Below are 22,563 nucleotides of genomic sequence, written 5' to 3' on the forward strand. Positions count from 1 at the left end.
AAGTTTAAGTCATTTTATTCGACTTTACGTCTGTCCGCCACAAATATTGAAGTCGTAATATCACTAGAAAAACGTTTAAAGCACATAAAATCATATTAAAATATATACTAGTATGTTCTGTATTTACAGTACATGCATTTGTAAATTTAGAATACTTTTTTCTGTACTATATTAAAAACTAAAATTTATTTGTTTGTAAGCTTAAAATAGATTTTTATTAACCATATATTATTAAAAATGCATTAATAAATAAAATACAGAACCGGAAATGGTAATTTATGGTTTAGCCTAGTGACAAGTAGATTCGGAGACAAGTAAATTCAACTTACGTCGTTTTTCGTTCTCCTGGAACCAATTACCAACGTAAGGCGAGGTATACCTGTATTTACTCAATAGTTTAAATTGCTATTATTTCTTACATCAGTTATTATATTTTCATGCAGGATTATCTGCAGATTATGTGATAGGATGTTATATGCTGTCTAAATTCCAGTTATAAATTCATCAAACAGCTTTTCCTTTGTCTAAAGTTTGAGATGATTTTTCATATTTTCCAAAGACATGCCACAGATATATTTCTTTACAATAACAATTTTTTTCAAAACCACTAAAAACACGAACAATTCCCTTGCCTTTAGTTCTCTCCCATTCATTATCTGTATATTCAATCTGATTGGTTACTATTAGACACTCCTATGAAGCTTTGATAAAATGGTTTATGTCCAAAAACCAAGAAATATATAGGTATTTTTCTAAGGTAAATACTTTTATTTTGCAACCAAATTAGTATTAATACACTGAATTTTAACTGAATGAAATAAGTATTAGAATATTTAGGTTTAAATCACTACAAAATACTGTGTTTATACAGATATTAGAAAGATTTTGTAATACTTACAGCTGTCATTAAAATATTTTTTACATTTATTAATTACAGATGCCAGACTTTGAGCAGAAAAATATCTGAAAGATCAAACAATTCTAAATCTCTATTGTTATTTGCTGTGAAAAAAGGAACTGATGAATCTATATTGTGGAAAGGAACTGTGAGGATAGGATGTGTTTTGGTAAATTTCAATAGTTATTTAATAAAATTTTATTTTCTAGAATATTAATTGTATTTCTGGAATTTAGATTATAATATACTGTACTTCAGCTTTTTTTTTTAAATTTATAAGTCAAATTGATAATAATTTGGCTTATGAATTTAAAAAAAAACTGAAATATAGTTTAATTTCCAGAAGTTATATTTTATAGATATTACTTTGTAATATATTCTTTGATTCTGATATACTGTGCCATTAGTTTGTAGTCAAATTTTTATAAAAGTTTTTTTATTGAAAGAAAAATATTTAATAAATCATAGTAAACTTTTTAAAATAATGAATAAATTAGAAAAGAAATACAAATGCCATGGATGTGTTTGATCACTTTATTTCCATGCACTTTTGTACATGGCTATACAATAATGCACTTTGCACTTTTCTTTCAATGCTGCATAATAATGTCTTTAAGAATATACTATATTTTAAACATTGAAAAATAGTTTAAATTAAATGCTTGCTACCAGTGAAGTTCGTCTGAACTGATATGACTGTTGAACAGTATAGTAAAAATTTCTAACCATGATGCATCACTTAGTCCGTATGCAATAATTTTTGTTTTGGACAGCAAATTAAAACACTATTGATTCCAAAATGCACTTCTCTTTTAGAAAAATGAAAAAAAGGTTTAAAAAAAAAAAGTGTATCTTAGAATCAAGGAACTACAGTAATAAAGGTTACTTTATTTTTGAATTAATTTAGTAATTATCATTCATGCCTGTAACAGGACATTTTAAAATTAATACACTGAACTCCTGATTATATGTGTTAATTACTGCATGAGTATGCATGGAAAACACAGATAATCCAAAATAATCCTCTAAAGTATAAAGAAATTATTGAGAGATTTTAAATGAAATACAATATATATATATACAACTCAACTCAATTATGTGATGTGTTAATTTCATGAAGTGTGAGCCCCAAGTTTCATAAGCCAAAATGTATATATAAACACACAAAATGTAAATTTTTTTGTTTTCAAAAATATGTAGAAATTTAAACTTTACATTTCTATGTATAATTCTTACATTTTTTCTAAATTACTGTATTGTAATTTTAGGAATCAAATATCAAACTCAGCTTTTTAAATACTTAATGAACTATCAATACACCATCTGTTGCTGAGGAATGTTTATTAAACAAAATACAAATGTTTTCAGCCTAATACAATAGGCCATCTTCAGGTGTAACCGAATTTGAACACGTTTTCAAAAATTTAACATTTTTACATTTAAATTTAAAATGAAAATATTAGCTAAATTAAACAAATAAATAATAAAATAAATAAAAAGTGCATCCAAGTATTAAGGACAGGTGCAGACTAAGAATTTTTATATTTTAATTTTTCTTTTATGTAGAATTTCCATGCAGATGCTAGTCCAGGGGCGGCCAACAGTTTTTGCCCCCAGGCCGAATTGGAAAGAAAACTTTTTTCATGGGCTGAACCAGAGGCTGCCTTAGTAAGATTTTGAGGTGGTGCGAGATCTCATTGTGATGTCACCCCGTAGAGACTAAATTGTACATAGAGATTACAGATACATTTTTCACATTATCATGCAGNATGAAATAAGTATTAGAATATTTAGGTTTAAATCACTACAAAATACTGTGTTTATACAGATATTAGAAAGATTTTGTAATACTTACAGCTGTCATTAAAATATTTTTTACATTTATTAATTACAGATGCCAGACTTTGAGCAGAAAAATATCTGAAAGATCAAACAATTCTAAATCTCTATTGTTATTTGCTGTGAAAAAAGGAACTGATGAATCTATATTGTGGAAAGGAACTGTGAGGATAGGATGTGTTTTGGTAAATTTCAATAGTTATTTAATAAAATTTTATTTTCTAGAATATTAATTGTATTTCTGGAATTTAGATTATAATATACTGTACTTCAGCTTTTTTTTTTAAATTTATAAGTCAAATTGATAATAATTTGGCTTATGAATTTAAAAAAAAACTGAAATATAGTTTAATTTCCAGAAGTTATATTTTATAGATATTACTTTGTAATATATTCTTTGATTCTGATATACTGTGCCATTAGTTTGTAGTCAAATTTTTATAAAAGTTTTTTTATTGAAAGAAAAATATTTAATAAATCATAGTAAACTTTTTAAAATAATGAATAAATTAGAAAAGAAATACAAATGCCATGGATGTGTTTGATCACTTTATTTCCATGCACTTTTGTACATGGCTATACAATAATGCACTTTGCACTTTTCTTTCAATGCTGCATAATAATGTCTTTAAGAATATACTATATTTTAAACATTGAAAAATAGTTTAAATTAAATGCTTGCTACCAGTGAAGTTCGTCTGAACTGATATGACTGTTGAACAGTATAGTAAAAATTTCTAACCATGATGCATCACTTAGTCCGTATGCAATAATTTTTGTTTTGGACAGCAAATTAAAACACTATTGATTCCAAAATGCACTTCTCTTTTAGAAAAATGAAAAAAAGGTTTAAAAAAAAAAAGTGTATCTTAGAATCAAGGAACTACAGTAATAAAGGTTACTTTATTTTTGAATTAATTTAGTAATTATCATTCATGCCTGTAACAGGACATTTTAAAATTAATACACTGAACTCCTGATTATATGTGTTAATTACTGCATGAGTATGCATGGAAAACACAGATAATCCAAAATAATCCTCTAAAGTATAAAGAAATTATTGAGAGATTTTAAATGAAATACAATATATATATATACAACTCAACTCAATTATGTGATGTGTTAATTTCATGAAGTGTGAGCCCCAAGTTTCATAAGCCAAAATGTATATATAAACACACAAAATGTAAATTTTTTTGTTTTCAAAAATATGTAGAAATTTAAACTTTACATTTCTATGTATAATTCTTACATTTTTTCTAAATTACTGTATTGTAATTTTAGGAATCAAATATCAAACTCAGCTTTTTAAATACTTAATGAACTATCAATACACCATCTGTTGCTGAGGAATGTTTATTAAACAAAATACAAATGTTTTCAGCCTAATACAATAGGCCATCTTCAGGTGTAACCGAATTTGAACACGTTTTCAAAAATTTAACATTTTTACATTTAAATTTAAAATCTCTCCTTTAGAGAGTGTTGTTCCTGAGGTGTTAAAAAAAAACAAGATAGGAAAACATTTATTGTTTATTCTAATTTGTGAATATTTTTATATTTTATTATTGTATTGCCATTATATTTATTAAATTTTTACGGAGTTTACATGACGATATTTGTGTATAGCTGTAGTTGTTCCTTCCATGCAACTAACATCTTTTACATTTTATAATTAAATCAAGAATTAAAAAGAAATGCTTAAAATTACTTCATTAATGCTTTTATTTTTATTTGTTTTTAATGATATGTAATTTTAATAAAAAATAAAATTATGCAATCATTCATGAGAAAAAAAATTTGATTTCAGGGAATGAATTTTTTCTGTACTACTAGCCAAACAAGTTAATCTTAAAATAAAAATAATTTCATCATTTGCTTCCTCTAGTATAGATTTCAATCAACACAAGTTTACAAATAGGCAGTAATTGTTAATATGAAATCATTGTGTGGTTAAACAGAAGATAACAGTAAATGTGAACAGTAAAATCTGTGTTTATTGAATCAGTGAGATTGTATCAAAAAATGTAAACAAGTGATAACACGTTGAACTATATTGATTAGAATAAGTAAAGTTTTATAAGAATTTCAGTTATAGCTAGCTTAAAAATGTCTGTTTACTTCAGGATAATTTTCTGTAAACTATAAGCCTCATGCAACTGATAACAATTGTTTCTTATTGCTTGTAACAATTAGAACATTTAAAGCACTAGTTACAGGCATACCTCGACTTACGTCGTTCCCGATTATACGTCATATGTCAAAAAAGTATATGGAAAAATAAAAATCAAGTTTAAGTCATTTTATTCGACTTTACGTCTGTCCACCACAAATATTGAAGTCGTAATATCACTAGAAAAACGTTTATAGGACATAAAATCATATNAAGATTTTGAGGTGGTGCGAGATCTCATTGTGATGTCACCCCGTAGAGACTAAATTGTACATAGAGATTACAGATACATTTTTCACATTATCATGCATTATTAACATTCTAAGCTGTGCTGAAGACATTTGTAATGGAGTGTTAACTCTAATCGCACAGTTACTTGTTGATCCTTTCTTTTTCTTTTCTTTTTTTAGCTGTCAGATTAGAATTTTTCTTCAAGATACTCGGACTTAAGTAGCTAATATTGACAGATAAATCGCGGCCACATAAATTCATTAGACGGGCCGTATGTTGTCCATCCACATCCCTGGCATTAATACAACCATCCTTTAATTTACTTTTATAGATTTAAATTTTTTCTTTGTTCATTGCTAATGGGGAATGCATGGCCCAGAGGATAGTCACTTCATTCCATTTAACTACAGAGTCCTCTACTTGTGCCATACTGGACAAAACTATGTTGTAGTACTCTTTATTAATGTCATACTTGTACTCCTTAAATCTAATAGTTAAATTCCTTCCTGTGATCCCAATATAATCTTTCTTAATACTTAATTGCTGATTTTCAAATGGAATTTAATATAGTCGACCTCCTATAACACGGGTTCCTATAGTTCTGATTCCTATATCACAGCAAAAAAATTGCAACAGTATTCATACAAACATGCTAAAAAAACTTGTGTAATTCAGTAAAATGTCATTGCCAACTCGTGTCGCGACAGGATTGGTCGAATCTAGACCAATAGCGGATATTGTACGAACCATTGAGTTTAAATGAGCAGTGGACCTACTAAAAACCATTTATTATTTAACATCCTTAAAAATTATATTTATATTAATGATGTCTCCAAAGTTTGGTGAATTTTTCGCAAAAAAATAATTTATCAGGAAGCACGCGAGCGCCATCCAATGACAAGCTCCACGCTGAAAACAAGCTTAAGCAATGGCGTAGTCGAACAGTGCACGCTCGGTAAGTAATCCTACAATTTTTTGTTTATAGCATAGTTTATATGGATTATTCCCAAAAAATTATACGCATTTTGGAAATGTTGAGTCGAATTAGTCTAGAATCGATTAATTTTATGGAAGAAACCTTTCAAACAGTCATAGTCCATAAACTGCATATGTGCCATGCTGTGACTCGTAGAAAATGGATTCATAAAAAACAGAACGTATCTACAGTGTTATAGGGGGTTGACGGTATAATCCTGCTTTTTCTTCTTTTTTAAGTTTGTCTTTATCAGTTCTCAGAATACTATATAAATTAGGAGCTGTTTTGAAAACTATTTTCAAGTGTTTTTTGTCCAGCAGAAAGTTTATTGATAGTTCATAAAGTATAATTTTAGGGCTAATAAGATTCTTTTTTCATGTGTATTCTTTCAGTAAATTTCTAACATTTCACTTGTAAATTGAAGTCAATTTCCATGGACATTTTAGACTGTTTATTGGAACATCATCTGAGCTTGAAAACCTATTTCTTGAAAACTGATGATGTGTATATGACTTCCCATTCATTAAGCTGTCCATAGACAAGATGGACAAAATATTTTAATGATGCACAGATAATTGAAGTTTGGTGTAGTATATTTTAACAGAAAAAATTATATTTCTTGAGACTATATATACAAGATGAGTCAATTTCTTTCAGTCCCTTCACACACTGTTGAGGTAATAACAATTCCACAGCAGAGTCAACCTTTTATTGTAGGCTACTTATTTATTATCTTTGATTCTGATATACTGTGCCATTAGTTTGTAGTCAAATTTTTATAAAAGTTTTTTTATTGAAAGAAAAATATTTAATAAATCATAGTAAACTTTTTAAAATAATGAATAAATTAGAAAAGAAATACAAATGCCATGGATGTGTTTGATCACTTTATTTCCATGCACTTTTGTACATGGCTATACAATAATGCACTTTGCACTTTTCTTTCAATGCTGCATAATAATGTCTTTAAGAATATACTATATTTTAAACATTGAAAAATAGTTTAAATTAAATGCTTGCTACCAGTGAAGTTCGTCTGAACTGATATGACTGTTGAACAGTATAGTAAAAATTTCTAACCATGATGCATCACTTAGTCCGTATGCAATAATTTTTGTTTTGGACAGCAAATTAAAACACTATTGATTCCAAAATGCACTTCTCTTTTAGAAAAATGAAAAAAAGGTTTAAAAAAAAAAAGTGTATCTTAGAATCAAGGAACTACAGTAATAAAGGTTACTTTATTTTTGAATTAATTTAGTAATTATCATTCATGCCTGTAACAGGACATTTTAAAATTAATACACTGAACTCCTGATTATATGTGTTAATTACTGCATGAGTATGCATGGAAAACACAGATAATCCAAAATAATCCTCTAAAGTATAAAGAAATTATTGAGAGATTTTAAATGAAATACAATATATATATATACAACTCAACTCAATTATGTGATGTGTTAATTTCATGAAGTGTGAGCCCCAAGTTTCATAAGCCAAAATGTATATATAAACACACAAAATGTAAATTTTTTTGTTTTCAAAAATATGTAGAAATTTAAACTTTACATTTCTATGTATAATTCTTACATTTTTTCTAAATTACTGTATTGTAATTTTAGGAATCAAATATCAAACTCAGCTTTTTAAATACTTAATGAACTATCAATACACCATCTGTTGCTGAGGAATGTTTATTAAACAAAATACAAATGTTTTCAGCCTAATACAATAGGCCATCTTCAGGTGTAACCGAATTTGAACACGTTTTCAAAAATTTAACATTTTTACATTTAAATTTAAAATGAAAATATTAGCTAAATTAAACAAATAAATAATAAAATAAATAAAAAGTGCATCCAAGTATTAAGGACAGGTGCAGACTAAGAATTTTTATATTTTAATTTTTCTTTTATGTAGAATTTCCATGCAGATGCTAGTCCAGGGGCGGCCAACAGTTTTTGCCCCCAGGCCGAATTGGAAAGAAAACTTTTTTCATGGGCTGAACCAGAGGCTGCCTTAGTAAGATTTTGAGGTGGTGCGAGATCTCATTGTGATGTCACCCCGTAGAGACTAAATTGTACATAGAGATTACAGATACATTTTTCACATTATCATGCATTATTAACATTCTAAGCTGTGCTGAAGACATTTGTAATGGAGTGTTAACTCTAATCGCACAGTTACTTGTTGATCCTTTCTTTTTCTTTTCTTTTTTTAGCTGTCAGATTAGAATTTTTCTTCAAGATACTCGGACTTAAGTAGCTAATATTGACAGATAAATCGCGGCCACATAAATTCATTAGACGGGCCGTATGTTGTCCATCCACATCCCTGGCATTAATACAACCATCCTTTAATTTACTTTTATAGATTTAAATTTTTTCTTTGTTCATTGCTAATGGGGAATGCATGGCCCAGAGGATAGTCACTTCATTCCATTTAACTACAGAGTCCTCTACNGTTAAAATATGACATACGAATGATGAAATTGATATAAATAAAATATTTCATTTCATAGCATTGACATTATCCTGCAAGAATAGCAAATGAATTGGTATTGATGAAGTTTACTCAATTTATGTTCTTATTATTTCAAAGCTTTAATATAATTTATTAATGTAAGCTGCCAAAAAGCAAATAACAAAATTTTATCAAAATTCATCAGGCTATTAGAGAAAAACATGGAATGAGAACATAACTTAAATAATGTAATGTTTCAAGCAATTTTGAATTTATAAAACAAATGCTCCATGTCTAAAAAATTCTTATATTTTCTTAAGTGAATAAAGTACATTCAAGCTGCTTTGTTTAGAAATACTACTAAACCATAAATAAGCTAAATTGAATACTTAAAAAAATTTTGCAAATTTAAAATATGATAGTTCGATCCTGAAGAAGGTCTGTGAATCTGACCGAAAACGTTCGATAGGTGTAAAATAGACTGCATTTTAAAGGTATGGTGGAGTTTTTTAAATAGTAATGCAGTTAGAGATATAATCATGAATAAATTGCCTGGTGTAATCCGGTAGTTGTTTGGCTTATTAATAATATATTGGATTTCAAGATGTTTGTGTAGGTAACTGGTTATATATCTGCAAAGTAAACTGACTGTAAGTGGGACAAATCCAAAATGTCTTTAATGATAATATCTATACAAATGCACTTATAAGCAGGTACAGTATTGTAACTTGTTAGCAATACATTAAAAAAAAAGCTTGGGATGTTAAATTTGTGATTCATTGCTTACAAATTTTTGTCTGAAGCAATTGAAAATCCTGAAAATAGGAAAATTGCAAAAGATTTTCTTTTGACATAATTTTAATTAATGTATTAGAAACAAAAACTAATATAGGAATTGTGTTTTGAACACATTTTCTGCAAATATGTCAAATCTATGATTTTGAATAAAAATATCTGAAATAATTCAATATTATTTAATATAAATGCAATGAATAAGAAAAGCATCAATTAACAAATAAAAAAAGCATTAAATTTACTAAAATTATTTAAAAAATTAATATTTCTGCATACTATGTGCAGAAACAAGAATGGGTCAAAATGACCAAATTATGACCACCTGTGCTATAAAATAGAGTTCACAAGGGTTAATAAAATTAATTTTATTCACTGAGTGCCAAACTGAAGTCCCAGCATTTATTTGGATATAAATTTTACACTTTTATGCCTAAGATATCCAAAAGCTATTCACTGGCATGTGGCTCTAGTTGGTTAGCCGGCAGCACATGACCAGTTAATACAACATTTAAGATTATATAGTACAAAAATGTAAATTTAGATATATATATATATATATATATATCTTAATAATAATAATAGGTTCTGCTTAGCCCTGAACCCATTATCCAACATGTTAAACAATACATAATATCAGACATGAGAAAAACAACACAGTTTACACTGTCACATCTCATGTACATGAACAACATAAAACTTTATGCATCCACACAAAAACAAATTCATCAACTCCTACAAATAACACATTCATACATCAAGGGCATACAAATGGAGTTTGGTCTAGACCAGGGATGGCAAACCTTTGTGTTCGCGTGCCATATTGTAAGCATACTTAGCTTTAAATATGTTTATGCATGCCAAAGTTTCAGACTTTGAATAACAATATTTAAAGAAATTTAACAAATACACTTTAATTAGAATAAATGTGAAAAAGCTGATTGAAAAAAAGTTGATCAGGTGACAAACCAAAAGAATGATTGAAAAAGACAGAAATCGTATGATACATTACGTGCCAGATGATTTCTCCTTACATGCCATTTTGGGCATGCATGCCATAGGTTTGCCACCCCTGGCCTAGAAAATGCAAAACACTTCACATAGAAACAGGAGTCCAAGTGCAAAATCTTCTTTCTTCAGGAAATGTAGAACTTGCCCTCTTCCATGGATTCAATAATGTCTCCAAGTATTTAGGATTCCAACAGGCCAAACTAACAGAACATACACAAATAAAGCAAAGATTGATTAAAGAACACTGAAGTAGGTTAAACGTTATTCTCAGAACACAATTAAATGCAAAACACACAGTTAAAGCAATAAATACATATGTCATCCCAGTACTCTCATATTCTTTTGCAGTTATACATAGCACTCACAGATGTTGAGCAACTCTAAATGAAAACAAGAACAACACTTAAACATAAACAATATCATCCTAAATCTGCCATAGAAAGATTTACCCTTCCACGTAAAGATGGCAGATGTGGCAAGATTGACATAGTTAACCTTCACTACAAAGAAATACAGACACTGTGAGAGTTTTTCTACAAAAAACAAGAAACATCATAGTTACATAAACAGTAACTCTAGCAGACTCAAATAACACACCATTAAATTTACACTCAAAACATATGGACACCACACGACATATAAAAAGCATATATGCCATTAAACAATCATGTGTTCAAAAGGCACTCCATGGTAGGCATCCCTATGACCTGGTCCAGGATTTTTCTGACAAAACTGTGTCAAACATCTGGTTAGCTCAGGGATGCCTCTTTGGGAAGATGGAAGGATTCATGATTGCCATACAGGATCAGGTCATAAATACTAAAAACTACAGAGAAAACATACTCAAAGATACAACATTCACAAATGACACATGCAGAAAATGTCACATCATGCCAGAAACTATACAACACGCCACTTCTGGTTGCAAGCAGTTGGCACAGACAGATTATTTACATAGTCATAATCAAGTAGCAAATATAATACACCAAAAGCTTGCAAAGAAACAAATTATTAGACTTCCATGAACCATACTACAAATACATTCCACAGACAGTATTGGAAAACAACATGCACAAAATGTATTACAACAAAGCCATAATCACAGAATAAAACAATTTACCACAACAGACAAGACATCACACTCATAGACAAACACAATAAAATCACATACATTATAGACATAGCCATTCCAAACACTCACAATGTACAAAACACATGCACTGAAAAAATTAGCAAGTACACAGAACTCGCCCAGGAAATCAGGCATCTGTGGAGGATGGATAGGGNACTCATTGACAAACACAATAAAATCACATACATTATAGACATAGCCATTCCAAACACTCACAATGTACAAAACACATGCACTGAAAAAATTAGCAAGTACACAGAACTCACCCAGGAAATAAGGCATCTGTGGAGGATGGATAGGGTACTTATTGTACCTGTCGTTCTCGCCTCTACAGATGCCGTACCATACACTACACAAAAGCCTGGGCACATTACAATTGAATATAAATACATACAACACGCAGAAAGCCACTATATTGAATACATGTCATATTGTTAGGAAATTCCTGAATATAGACACACTTTTTTAATTTCTGTTTTGTTTTAGTTGCTATGCCGGACCAAACAGAAATTTAAAAAGTGTGTCATAGCACACAGCCACTGGTGTGAATTGAGTATAATTCACACCAGTGTATTATTAGTAATAATAATATGTTGGGTTTTAAATAAAAAAGTATTTAGGGTTTTGATTTCTAAGATTAATAATAATATAATAATAATAATCTAATAATCTTAGAAATCAAAACCCTAAATACTTTTTTATTCAAATGTATAAAAACATATCTTCTGATGCAAAAATGCATACATATGGTGTGGACATCATCTCAGCCTGTGTTAAAAAATACAAATACACAAAGATATGAGCCATCTGTTGATCACTGGTCAAAAGAAATCATTCACGCATATGTATTCTTGGAGGATGAACTGAACTCATATATCATATATGAGTTCAGTTCAGTTCAGTTCATTTTGTTCAAATAACTGAGTGGAATAATGAGAATTGTTTGAAATTAATAGATATTTATGAAAAATACCATGTATTATGGGATACCAAAAGATCAAATTACTATTGTGAAAGTTAATTAAGATGGACAGATTTTTGTGTTTTTTCTTTGCTGAATTAATTACTAGAAAAGCAACAGCTATAATTGCTTCCAACTTTTTCACCTGAACACATACACACTCATATTGCTTTGAAATGATTTGTATGTGTCAATAAAAATGTAGTCACAAAAAAGATCCAAGCAAATGGGTGTGTGTGAGCAAGCAACTTTTTTAAATCATTAATTTTCTGAAAGTAATTTCAAACTTATATCATCTTTTAAAGTGAAATATAAAAAATAAATATTTAATTTCAAAAATTATTGAAATATTTGGTAAAACTCTCCATCTTCACATTATTAGTGTCCTGAGAGATAAAAATGAATACTTTCATTATTAATTCTTTTGCCTCTATGTTCTTACTGTATTCAATTTTGATTATACAATTGTCTATATTGGACTTAATATACTAATAGGACTTATTATACTGGTGTTATTTCAGTTTTTGCAAATAGATAATGTCTTATTCAGAAAAAACAAAATTATTATTTTTCACTTGTACATACTGTTTGTGTGTTTTGGACCTTAAGGCCCTCCTCTTCATCAGGTTTATAACCAAATTTATAAAACCCAACAGTAATGTGTAAAATTTATTAATTAAATTACTTATAGATTCCTTGTTTTCTATTAACGTTACATCAATTATCCATAAAAGGATTTTTAACATTTTTTTATCTTTTAATTCTAAATAAGTATTTATTTTTATACAGGCAAATTCATCTAAAAGGTTTGTTAAAATTAACTTTACTCACCTATCCACCACTTTGTATTTTATCACTTTCTCCGATAAACTTTTTTCCCTTTAAATGCCTTTCTACCTGTTACCCCTTCTGGTGATCTCTTTTTCTAGGTTATTATTAATTTTATTATTTTGCCTTTTTATATAAATATGTTCAAATAACTTTCTTTTTGTTTATTTTTACAGTATTTAAATCGATCTCATGTCCTTCTTTATTACAATGTTCTGCTATGGCCAAATTTGCATAATTTCCTTTAATTGCTCTAATATGTTCTTTTTGTCTCATCTATGTATGTTTTACTTTGCTTACAACTACAATCAAAAGAATATATCATTCCTTTTTCTTTTGTTATTTCTATAATATTTATATTTTTTAAACAAATCATTTTTTTCTGGGAATATAATTTAATTTCATACATTTTTTATTCCTTGGTTTGCTGTTAATTATCTTATGTATCCATTTATCTAGTAATTGTTAAATAAAAATATTTTTATCTGTTGTATTTCCATTTGTTGGTTTTCTCTCTATCCTTGATTAATATATTCAAAATGTATATAGATAAAAAACTTCATAGTTAATGGCATGTTTGATTTATAGTTGAATATCTTAGATATATACATGCATAGGTTTAACATATTTTTTTATATTCTAGTTTATTTTATTCTTTTTCTATCATAATATCTAAATAATTAATACTATTTTGCTTTTTTGTTTCTATTTTAAACTGTATATTTGCTTATTTCAATATTAATTCTTTCTGTATTGTTAAATATAATAATACAGTCATATACATACTTATTATAAAATTGAATTCCTTTGATGAAAAAATAAGAAATATAAATCAGTATCATAAATATTTCTGCCAATCCCAGGCCTATATATGTTCCAATTGCTTCTATTTGAGTAATATTTTTCATTGCTATTATACATAAATTAATTATCCATTGTAGAGCTTTTGCTGTTGTAATGAATTTTTAATATCTTCTCTAGATATGAAAAATATGTCTTTAGTGATGTTTAAATACATTAATCTTATATTATTATTAATGGTTATATTTTCGTTTTCTAATCTGTTTAATAATTGATCAACATTTTTAAGGCTATATTTTGATATTTCTAATAAATTTAACTTATTTTTTAAAAAATTTTTCTAAATTATAGTATATATAATATTTGACATCTATTAAAGTTCTATACTTAACTGGTTCTTTGTGTTTTCACTTTAATATTAAATTTTGGTGTTTTGTCTTCATCTGTTATTATTTGCTGATTTTTCAATTTATTTAATTTTGTATCCGATAACTTTGTCAAATTTTTCCATTGGCCCCTTTCTTAATTGCTTGTATCTTCCTTCTTGTGTAACAATTCATTTATTACTTCTTTTTTCTTTTCAGTTTTCATTAATTATCACTTGTTTCATCTTTTCTAGTAAAAAATAACTTGGAATTGTTACAAGGAGATATGTTTTTACATTATTATACAGTTTATTCACTGTTAGAGGGGTGGTGCATTTGATAGGAAAAAGTTACAAAAATTTTTAAAGTTACAAGTATAAATAATACTCTTAATTTAATGTCCGTAATTACAATGCCAGATAATAACAAGGTTAATAATACAGAGAAATAATAATTTTATTGTTTGATATTATTCTGTAAAAGTTAAGTTAGATTTCTGTGGTCTTGATGAACTAATTATATAATTTCTATAAATCTTATATTATCTTTATTTATTCATTCTAGAACCAAGGAATGGACCATATTAAATTATTTGCTTATTATTAAGTGTATCACATAAACTTATTAAACCTTGACAATCATGTAACAAATGATTAAGCAAAAGTCTCTCAAACTTCAAACTTTTAGCCTTTTAACTTATGATACAAATAATAAATGATTATATCTAAGACTATAACTGTCCCACTGTTAGTATCAATTGAATCAGGAACAATAACACAGCAATTTTCAATTCAACCAAATATCTTGAAGTATTATTACTAATCCCTTGATACTTTTCAAATTATTAATAGCTTCCTGTTACAAGGATATTAAAAATTTTTGATAGAAAAATGATCAAATGCATCAATCATTGTTATGATGAATTCCGAGCAGCAGTCTAATAGAAATTCTAAAATTGTTAAATCAATGGTGGCATTCCACTGTGCTACAAACAGGTATATACAGCCAGATAATCAGATTTTTAGAAAAGCAAATGTTTTGAATTCAAGAGTAGAATCATTGTATCATGAATCAATTAAGTCAGAAATAAGTGTGCTAGAATCTCCCAGTAATAAGGTGAAAGAGTTATATATAGCCAGGCATCATAATTAATTTGTTGTTTCCACTTCCAAATATAAATACTTTCATAGATATTAATAATAGTATACAACTATCAGATCTTTCATATGAAGCATTGTATCAAGGATCTTTTTAATTGGAAAGCATAGCCCACCACTTAAACAGCCAGCTACCTGTATTTTACATGCCAATGCTGTTTCTATTATGAATTAAATGAAAGAATTTGCTTATACACAGTTAGATGTTAGCCATATCTCAATTATTCCAATGATATCTGAATTGAATTTTAATTATAGAAAATTAAGTAGAAGTATTTTAGTTTTGAATCCCTAACAATCCAACTTGCAGCTATTTCTGGCAAGGAGAAAGGAAGAAAAATCTCAACATTAACCAGTTTTCCCAATTCAACACAGTATGTCAGTCTATCTTGACCTAATATTAACATATCATTACATAATTTTACTTGATGGTTTTGTTTTCTAATATCATAAAAATAGGGAGTAATAGTTTATTTCTAAGTCTAGATGCCCTTGTCAGATTTGGGGAGATCTGCATATCTGACCAATCATTCAGTAAATTTTGCTGTTTCATTTTTATGAAATTTGTGAAAAAATTATCTCAGATCTGATTATTTTGTAGAGTTATCTTATCACTAAGTTTGTAAATTTAGTTAGTTGCATTATCTCCAGAATATTGTCATGTGATGCACTCCATATATTCAATACTGAAGTAATAAAGTTATATATTTCTAGTTTGAAAATGTTCCTTGAGGACAGATAATTATAAAGAATTATATTATTTTGGAGAAATTCATTAATTTGGACATCCATTTTATATTGCATAATTTCTTTTTCAGATTTTAAAGTCTCAATTTGCTGTTTTAGATTATTAATTTGTTCTTGCATATCTCTATATTGCTCTTTAGTTTCTCAAATACTCTCATGTATGAGATCCAAATCTTCCCTAATAGACATCATTTGGCTTAAAAGTTTTCCATTAGAGGAAAGAATCAAGTCAGAAATTTTGTTCCATAGAACTGCTGTTGGGATATCTGATGAACTATTTGGATTCGTTAAAGAAGTAAAGTAAGAATTATTTGGCTCACCTGGAGATATTTGAGGACTTTGAGGAGTAATCCCTGAAACAAATCAACATCAGCTGAAGTTGATTCCTGTGAATTTTTATCACCAAGCAAGTTATAGTCTGTTATAAGTTTAGAAGTGGTCGATGATGATAAATCTTTTCTACTACCATGTTTGGCACGATGTAATAGTGGTCTTCCTTTTTTGGTCAGTGAATGTTGCATTTCATTAATTATTATTGGAGCAAATATTTATTCAATAAAATAAATTAAACAAAAATCACCAACACTAATTCCTACAAATTCATCAAGTGAGCAACAAAAATCACTAATAGTCTCGACTACTGAACACACCCCCATTTTTTTTACATTATTTAATTGTCTTTTATAAGTTATTACCTTATCTAGTTTCTGATTTTTAATTATGTTTTGCATACCTAATCTTATTGTATCACTTTCTTCTTAAGAAATTTTCCATAATAGATGTTCTGTAAATACTGCAAAATCTTCTATTTTCATTATTGTTGGTCCATTAAAGTTTATTCCTAATTCTAAGTTCTTCTTATTGGAATGGGTATTTCAATATCTGTTGTGTTCACTATCAATTTTTTTCTCCATTCTTCTTTTTCTATAAGTGATGGATATCCCAGTTTTTTGCATTTATCTTCAGGATCCACTACCAGGATCTTCTTTTTCTCTCTTTTCTTTTTTCGTTTTTCTATTTGCAAAAACTGAAATAATATATTAACACCAGTATAATAAGTCCTACTAAGTCCAACATAGACAATGATATGACTAAAAATGAATACTTTCATTATTTTTAGATTTTTTTATGAATAGTTCTATAGATTCAAAATAAATTTTTATTAAATCAATCTTGCTCTTTGTCTCATTATGGTAAGAGAAAATATTTAACAGTTTATCAAAAGGAAAAAATAAAACTTTTTTTCATTTAATCAGAAGAATACTCTCAATATTTCATACAAAGTGGATAATCATCGGGCTATGGGAACATAGACCTGTTTTAAGTCCAACATAGTATACATAAATGAAAATGCACTACCCACCAGATGATGAAAGATAAGTTATATTAGAGATTTCTACAAAAGCATCATATCAAGACACACAGATAAGTCTTGCTACAGAATCCTATCTCATCTGTCCACTACCATTGGCTGCCTCATACTTACAAATCTGAAAAGACACTGTCCCCATGTGACACTACATTCCAGAGACTAGTTTAATCATAGACAGTTGGAGGTAAGTAACTACTCCACACCTTCCATGTATTCTGTCCAACCCACACAACTTATCTACAATTTTATGAAATTTGAAGCCACTTAGAATGCTCTAACATAGTGTTAGACTCATACATAACAGACAGCATCTTTGCCTAATGCATCCATTGAACTAAAAGTCTAGAAGTCCTTATAACAACTTCTCTGACTCTGGCTCTCTCATTTCAATTCTTTTTCACAACTTTACTGGCATATGTAGGTGACAAAGCATTAGATGAGGATTTTTGGCAGGCTTGCATTTACAGTAAGCCCATCACATTTATCAATCTGGACAGACGACAGTGCATCAATCACACCCATTCACAAATTAATGCATTTACTAGTTTCTTTACTTGTGGCCATATTCAATATAAATAAAAGGAGGGAGATATCAGTCATCCTAATCTTCATGGATGCCAGAATCCTCTCAGGAATTGGAACTGTGTTTAAGAACCTCCTCACAAAGTGATTTGGTCTGCTTGGTTTTCCAGGAATGTCTTTGTCATATTGTCTAACTTCCATGGCTTGCCCAGTCTCCAGATTTGTCACCCACTTAAATGTTTGCCTGCCCATACTCATCTTCACATAGCTTAAATGCTTGAGTTGGGTCACTCCCTCATCCTTAATCTTTCTGCTTCCAGTTCTCCAGGATGGCTATAATCATTCCATTAACTTTGTCACCTAGAATAGCTAGTGAAAAAGCTAAGAACTACTGCTATCTGTTCATTTACCAGGTGATCATTATTGGTTTGTGACCTGTTGTCACCTGGCTCAGCAGACCTGATTTTTTTAATCTCTACACATGCTCACCAGGCACTTACAGTTGTCCTTTCCATGTTTGCACTTGCTCATTTTATTCTTCTGGTTTTCTCTTGTTCTTTGTAAATTTTTTTTACACTATACACTTTTATTCTAATTTTTTCTTTGCAAATTAACATGCGTGTAGACTTTTGTGAGTCCAAGACAGATCTTTCAGGTTCCTAATTTGTCCATCTCAAGCCATTATCATGCCAAAACTAGTTCCCTTACCTGTCTGTCATGATTGAACACAGACTGCTGTGGATTGGTAGTATTGTCTTTAGCAATGAATCTCAGTTCTGTTTGGGAATGGACAACCATTAGTGAGCAACTAAATCCCATCTTTACTGTTGAGTGGCATATTGTTCCCAACTATTGGAGTGCTGATCTGGAGGCCATCTCCTATGACAATCCATCAGCCCTAGTAATGGTACAAGGGCACTGTGGTATAAATTCAGGAAATTCTGCACCTTTCATGATAGGGCTACAGCTCTTTCATTTCCAGTAAGATGATGGTCATCCACATATAAGCTAAGATTTCCCAGGAATGTCTTTAGGCAGGCCAATGTGACAGTCTCTGGATATGTCACCCATCAAGAATTTATGGTGGCAGGATGGTTCAGCTTTAGCCATTCCTCACGCTTCTAGATGGCTGAAGCTGAACCATCCTGCCACCATAAATTCTTGGAAAAGCTGTAGCCCTATCATGAAAGAAGCAGCAATTGCAGCATTATGAACAAATCTCTCACAGGATGGTATATATCACTGCATGCACTGTACTTAGGCAAGAGTAGACCTTACGAGGTACTAAAGATTTTTCTAAATTGTATCATTACTTTGCTATGGTATTGCTCCAAACATTATTACCATTGTCATTAATTGATTACAATAAGTTTCATTTGATTCTATGCCCCATTCTTGGTATGCAATTTTTTGATAATGAGTGTATTTTTAAAAATATCAAAACAAATTAACCACTTATCATCATAAACACAATACAAATTAAACTTAAGATTACAAATTCATTCTACCATTTTTATCAGAGGACCTCAATTAATGCAGTTTGGTTTAAAGAGAAGAATTTGAATCAACCTTGAATTTCATGTTTTTAGATAAATATAAAAGTGCTGTCCATTAATCACAATACAGTTTTTAAGCCAATGTTGATCCCATCTATCTCTTAATTGTATACATAATTGTGCAAAACAAAGGGAGGGAGTTTGCCAAAACTACAATAGTTAATAGACCTCCCTGAAATTGAAGGAATTACTTTTCTAACTGATAATAATCATATGAATGAACTAAGTAGACTTACAAGAAGAATTCCTTATACCACTAAAAAAATCCACATTGACAATACATTGATCCCTTCCCTCTTCACTGTGCACAATAATACACTTTTTGCAATCACCTTCCCCTTCAACTGTACACATAAAAACCATAGATTTTATCATCTCTCTAAGAGACACTCTTTTAAAATTGCTAAACACTATAATCACATGTGCAAAGAGAATTTATAATTAAAAGTTTAATGATTAAGTTTTATTTATAGTAAAAATATATTAATAAAGTAATATTATTGCATTTTAGCATTAATGCCGAGTTGTCTGATCCAATGGAATGTTGTATTTGTATGGAAAGGGATTCTGAAATAACATTACCTTGTGCTCATAGTTACTGTCTCGTTTGTATAGAACAATGGTTTGTATTATATTTAATTGTTTCAAAACATTCTTTTACTTTTATATCTTGTAATTAATATATATTGAAATATTTTACAGGAATGTTTCCAATAAAACATGTCCGATATGTCGCGAGAAACTGGAAAATACAGACGACTCTTGGGTTATGTCCGAAATACCAGATACAGAGATAGTTTCTGCTGAATTATTACAAACACTCATGGGAATGATTGAAAAAATAACATGAGAAAAGTTCTAAACTGAATTACTTCAAATTACTTATCATTGTGTATTATAAATAATGATTTTTTTCATAGGTAACAATCAAATAAAGATTTAAGTTTAGAACACATTTATTTATGTAATCTAAAATATTAAGATATTAGTTATGTTAAATGATTGTAATTTTAATGGTGCATGAAATCAGTGTATATTCAGCTCATTTTTTAAGAAAATTTTTGGTATTATGAAGATATTTTCCCCAAATTAATCTGCAAAGTTATATAAAGTAAAATTGTTAGTTTAGTTTAAGAGTGAACATAAATATCAGCACCTATTTAATGTTTTGTGTAATATGAAGGAAGTAATGTTATCAATTCAGAAAATATTCTGTAGCACATAAATTCTTATATTGTGTATTTTTCCTCCATATGATTACCCCATTAATGGCTAGATCATAATGTAAATGTTACATTAATAGTTACAAGTCAACACAGTAATTTAAAATAAGAATCTCTCTAATAAAACTCATTATTTTAATTGGAATCTATAAAAATATGTCTGAAACTGTAGCATTTCCATTATGACAACTTTTTATGTTATCAAAATTTTTAAAACTGGGTCCAATATTAAAAGCTTTTCTTGTAATAATTAGTAAGAAACATTTTCAATAGAAACTTTTATCTGATTTGATTCCTTGACATTTAAATCTATTTTAAATGAACTGGAAATCATTTGATCCATTTCGATCAGACATTATAAGAGAATGAAATACAGTGGGTAATCGATTAACGAACAAATCGGATAACAAACACTTTCACGAAAGATTTTTTATGATCGGACAACGAACACTTCACTGAAAAAACATAAGAAGAAGTGACGTAAAATGACAAATGTTGATCGGTCTTCCTTTGTCTTCAGGCAACAATTCGAAACTTTTCGAAGTGCGGGAGATGTCGACATCAACATTCTACCCAGTATATACTGATCGAATAGTATTCCCCTGAACTCCGAAACTTTCCTTTGTAATTCCAGCCTTTTATATTTCTGACAGAAACAATTCTTTTACGTTTTCTNTTAGAAGAATTTCTATAAAATGTTGCTAATATAAAAAGTTTTTAAGGGATTCAACTTCCAACCAAACACAGGTAAACAATAGTTTTATACATCACATGCTACCTAATGACTGCTCAAGAAAGAAATAAGCAAAATTAGAATTTTGTCATTGTATTGTAATATTTTTCATTTTATCATTACACAGAAACCACTAAAGTTATGTCTTAACAAACTTATTGAAATATGTCAATTTTAGTCCTTATGGCACTTAAATGCATCAGAGTGAACTTTTATCTCATAAAATTACTGAAGTAAAAACGTTATCAGCCAAATTGAGTTAAATCAAACATGTAAAATATTCCAAATTAATTGGATTATGGAAAACTTATACTTTAAGTCAAAGGCCTCCCACAATCAAGCAAGATCTTTATATATCACTGTCTTATTTCTAAACTCCAGAAAATAATTGACGGCCATCCCAAGAAAAATCTCCAAATTTTGACATTAAACAATTAATTTCCTTTAAAACTGACGTTACAGAGTTGTTGTCAGATGTTTTCGGGTTGAGTCAGTAAAATTCCATCTCTGGCAACCCCAAACTTAAATTTTACTATTGGTAAAAATGTGAAGTGTAGATACTAATTAAAAAGTATTTTAAAAAAATTTCTAAGAAAACATTGATAAATTTAGATAAACATAATTTTTTTCCAAAATTCATATTTTAAGATTCTACTATATACTTGAGTTTAGTCAACTGTCAGTAGGAAATTAACTATTCTCATAGCAGCTGGAGCGGGAGAATCTATTTAACAGACCAATTTATTACATCATTCATCAAATCGTTAATATATATAAATTTGA

General features: G+C 28.9%; 1 protein-coding gene across 1 annotated transcript in view; it reads left to right on the forward strand.

Moving 5' to 3' along the window:
* The window catches only part of LOC111640332 (RING finger protein 141-like), a 45,130-nt gene extending 23,415 nt beyond the window's left edge, over nt 1–21,715 (forward strand). Inside the window, exons 3-7 of the mRNA XM_023386344.1 lie at nt 938–1,067; nt 2,465–2,575; nt 18,589–18,694; nt 20,317–20,446; nt 20,527–21,715. Coding sequence (XP_023242112.1) covers nt 938–1,067; nt 2,465–2,575; nt 18,589–18,694; nt 20,317–20,446; nt 20,527–20,674 — 625 coding nt within the window. The 3' untranslated portion in view covers nt 20,675–21,715. The remainder of the gene's footprint in view (nt 1–937; nt 1,068–2,464; nt 2,576–18,588; nt 18,695–20,316; nt 20,447–20,526) is intronic.
* Nucleotides 21,716–22,563: the final 848 nt, after the last annotated feature.

The sequence above is a fragment of the Centruroides sculpturatus genome, unplaced genomic scaffold (assembly GCF_000671375.1).
Source record: "Centruroides sculpturatus isolate CEXI.00-Female unplaced genomic scaffold, Cexi_2.0 scaffold1308, whole genome shotgun sequence".
Taxonomy (NCBI): domain Eukaryota; kingdom Metazoa; phylum Arthropoda; class Arachnida; order Scorpiones; family Buthidae; genus Centruroides; species Centruroides sculpturatus.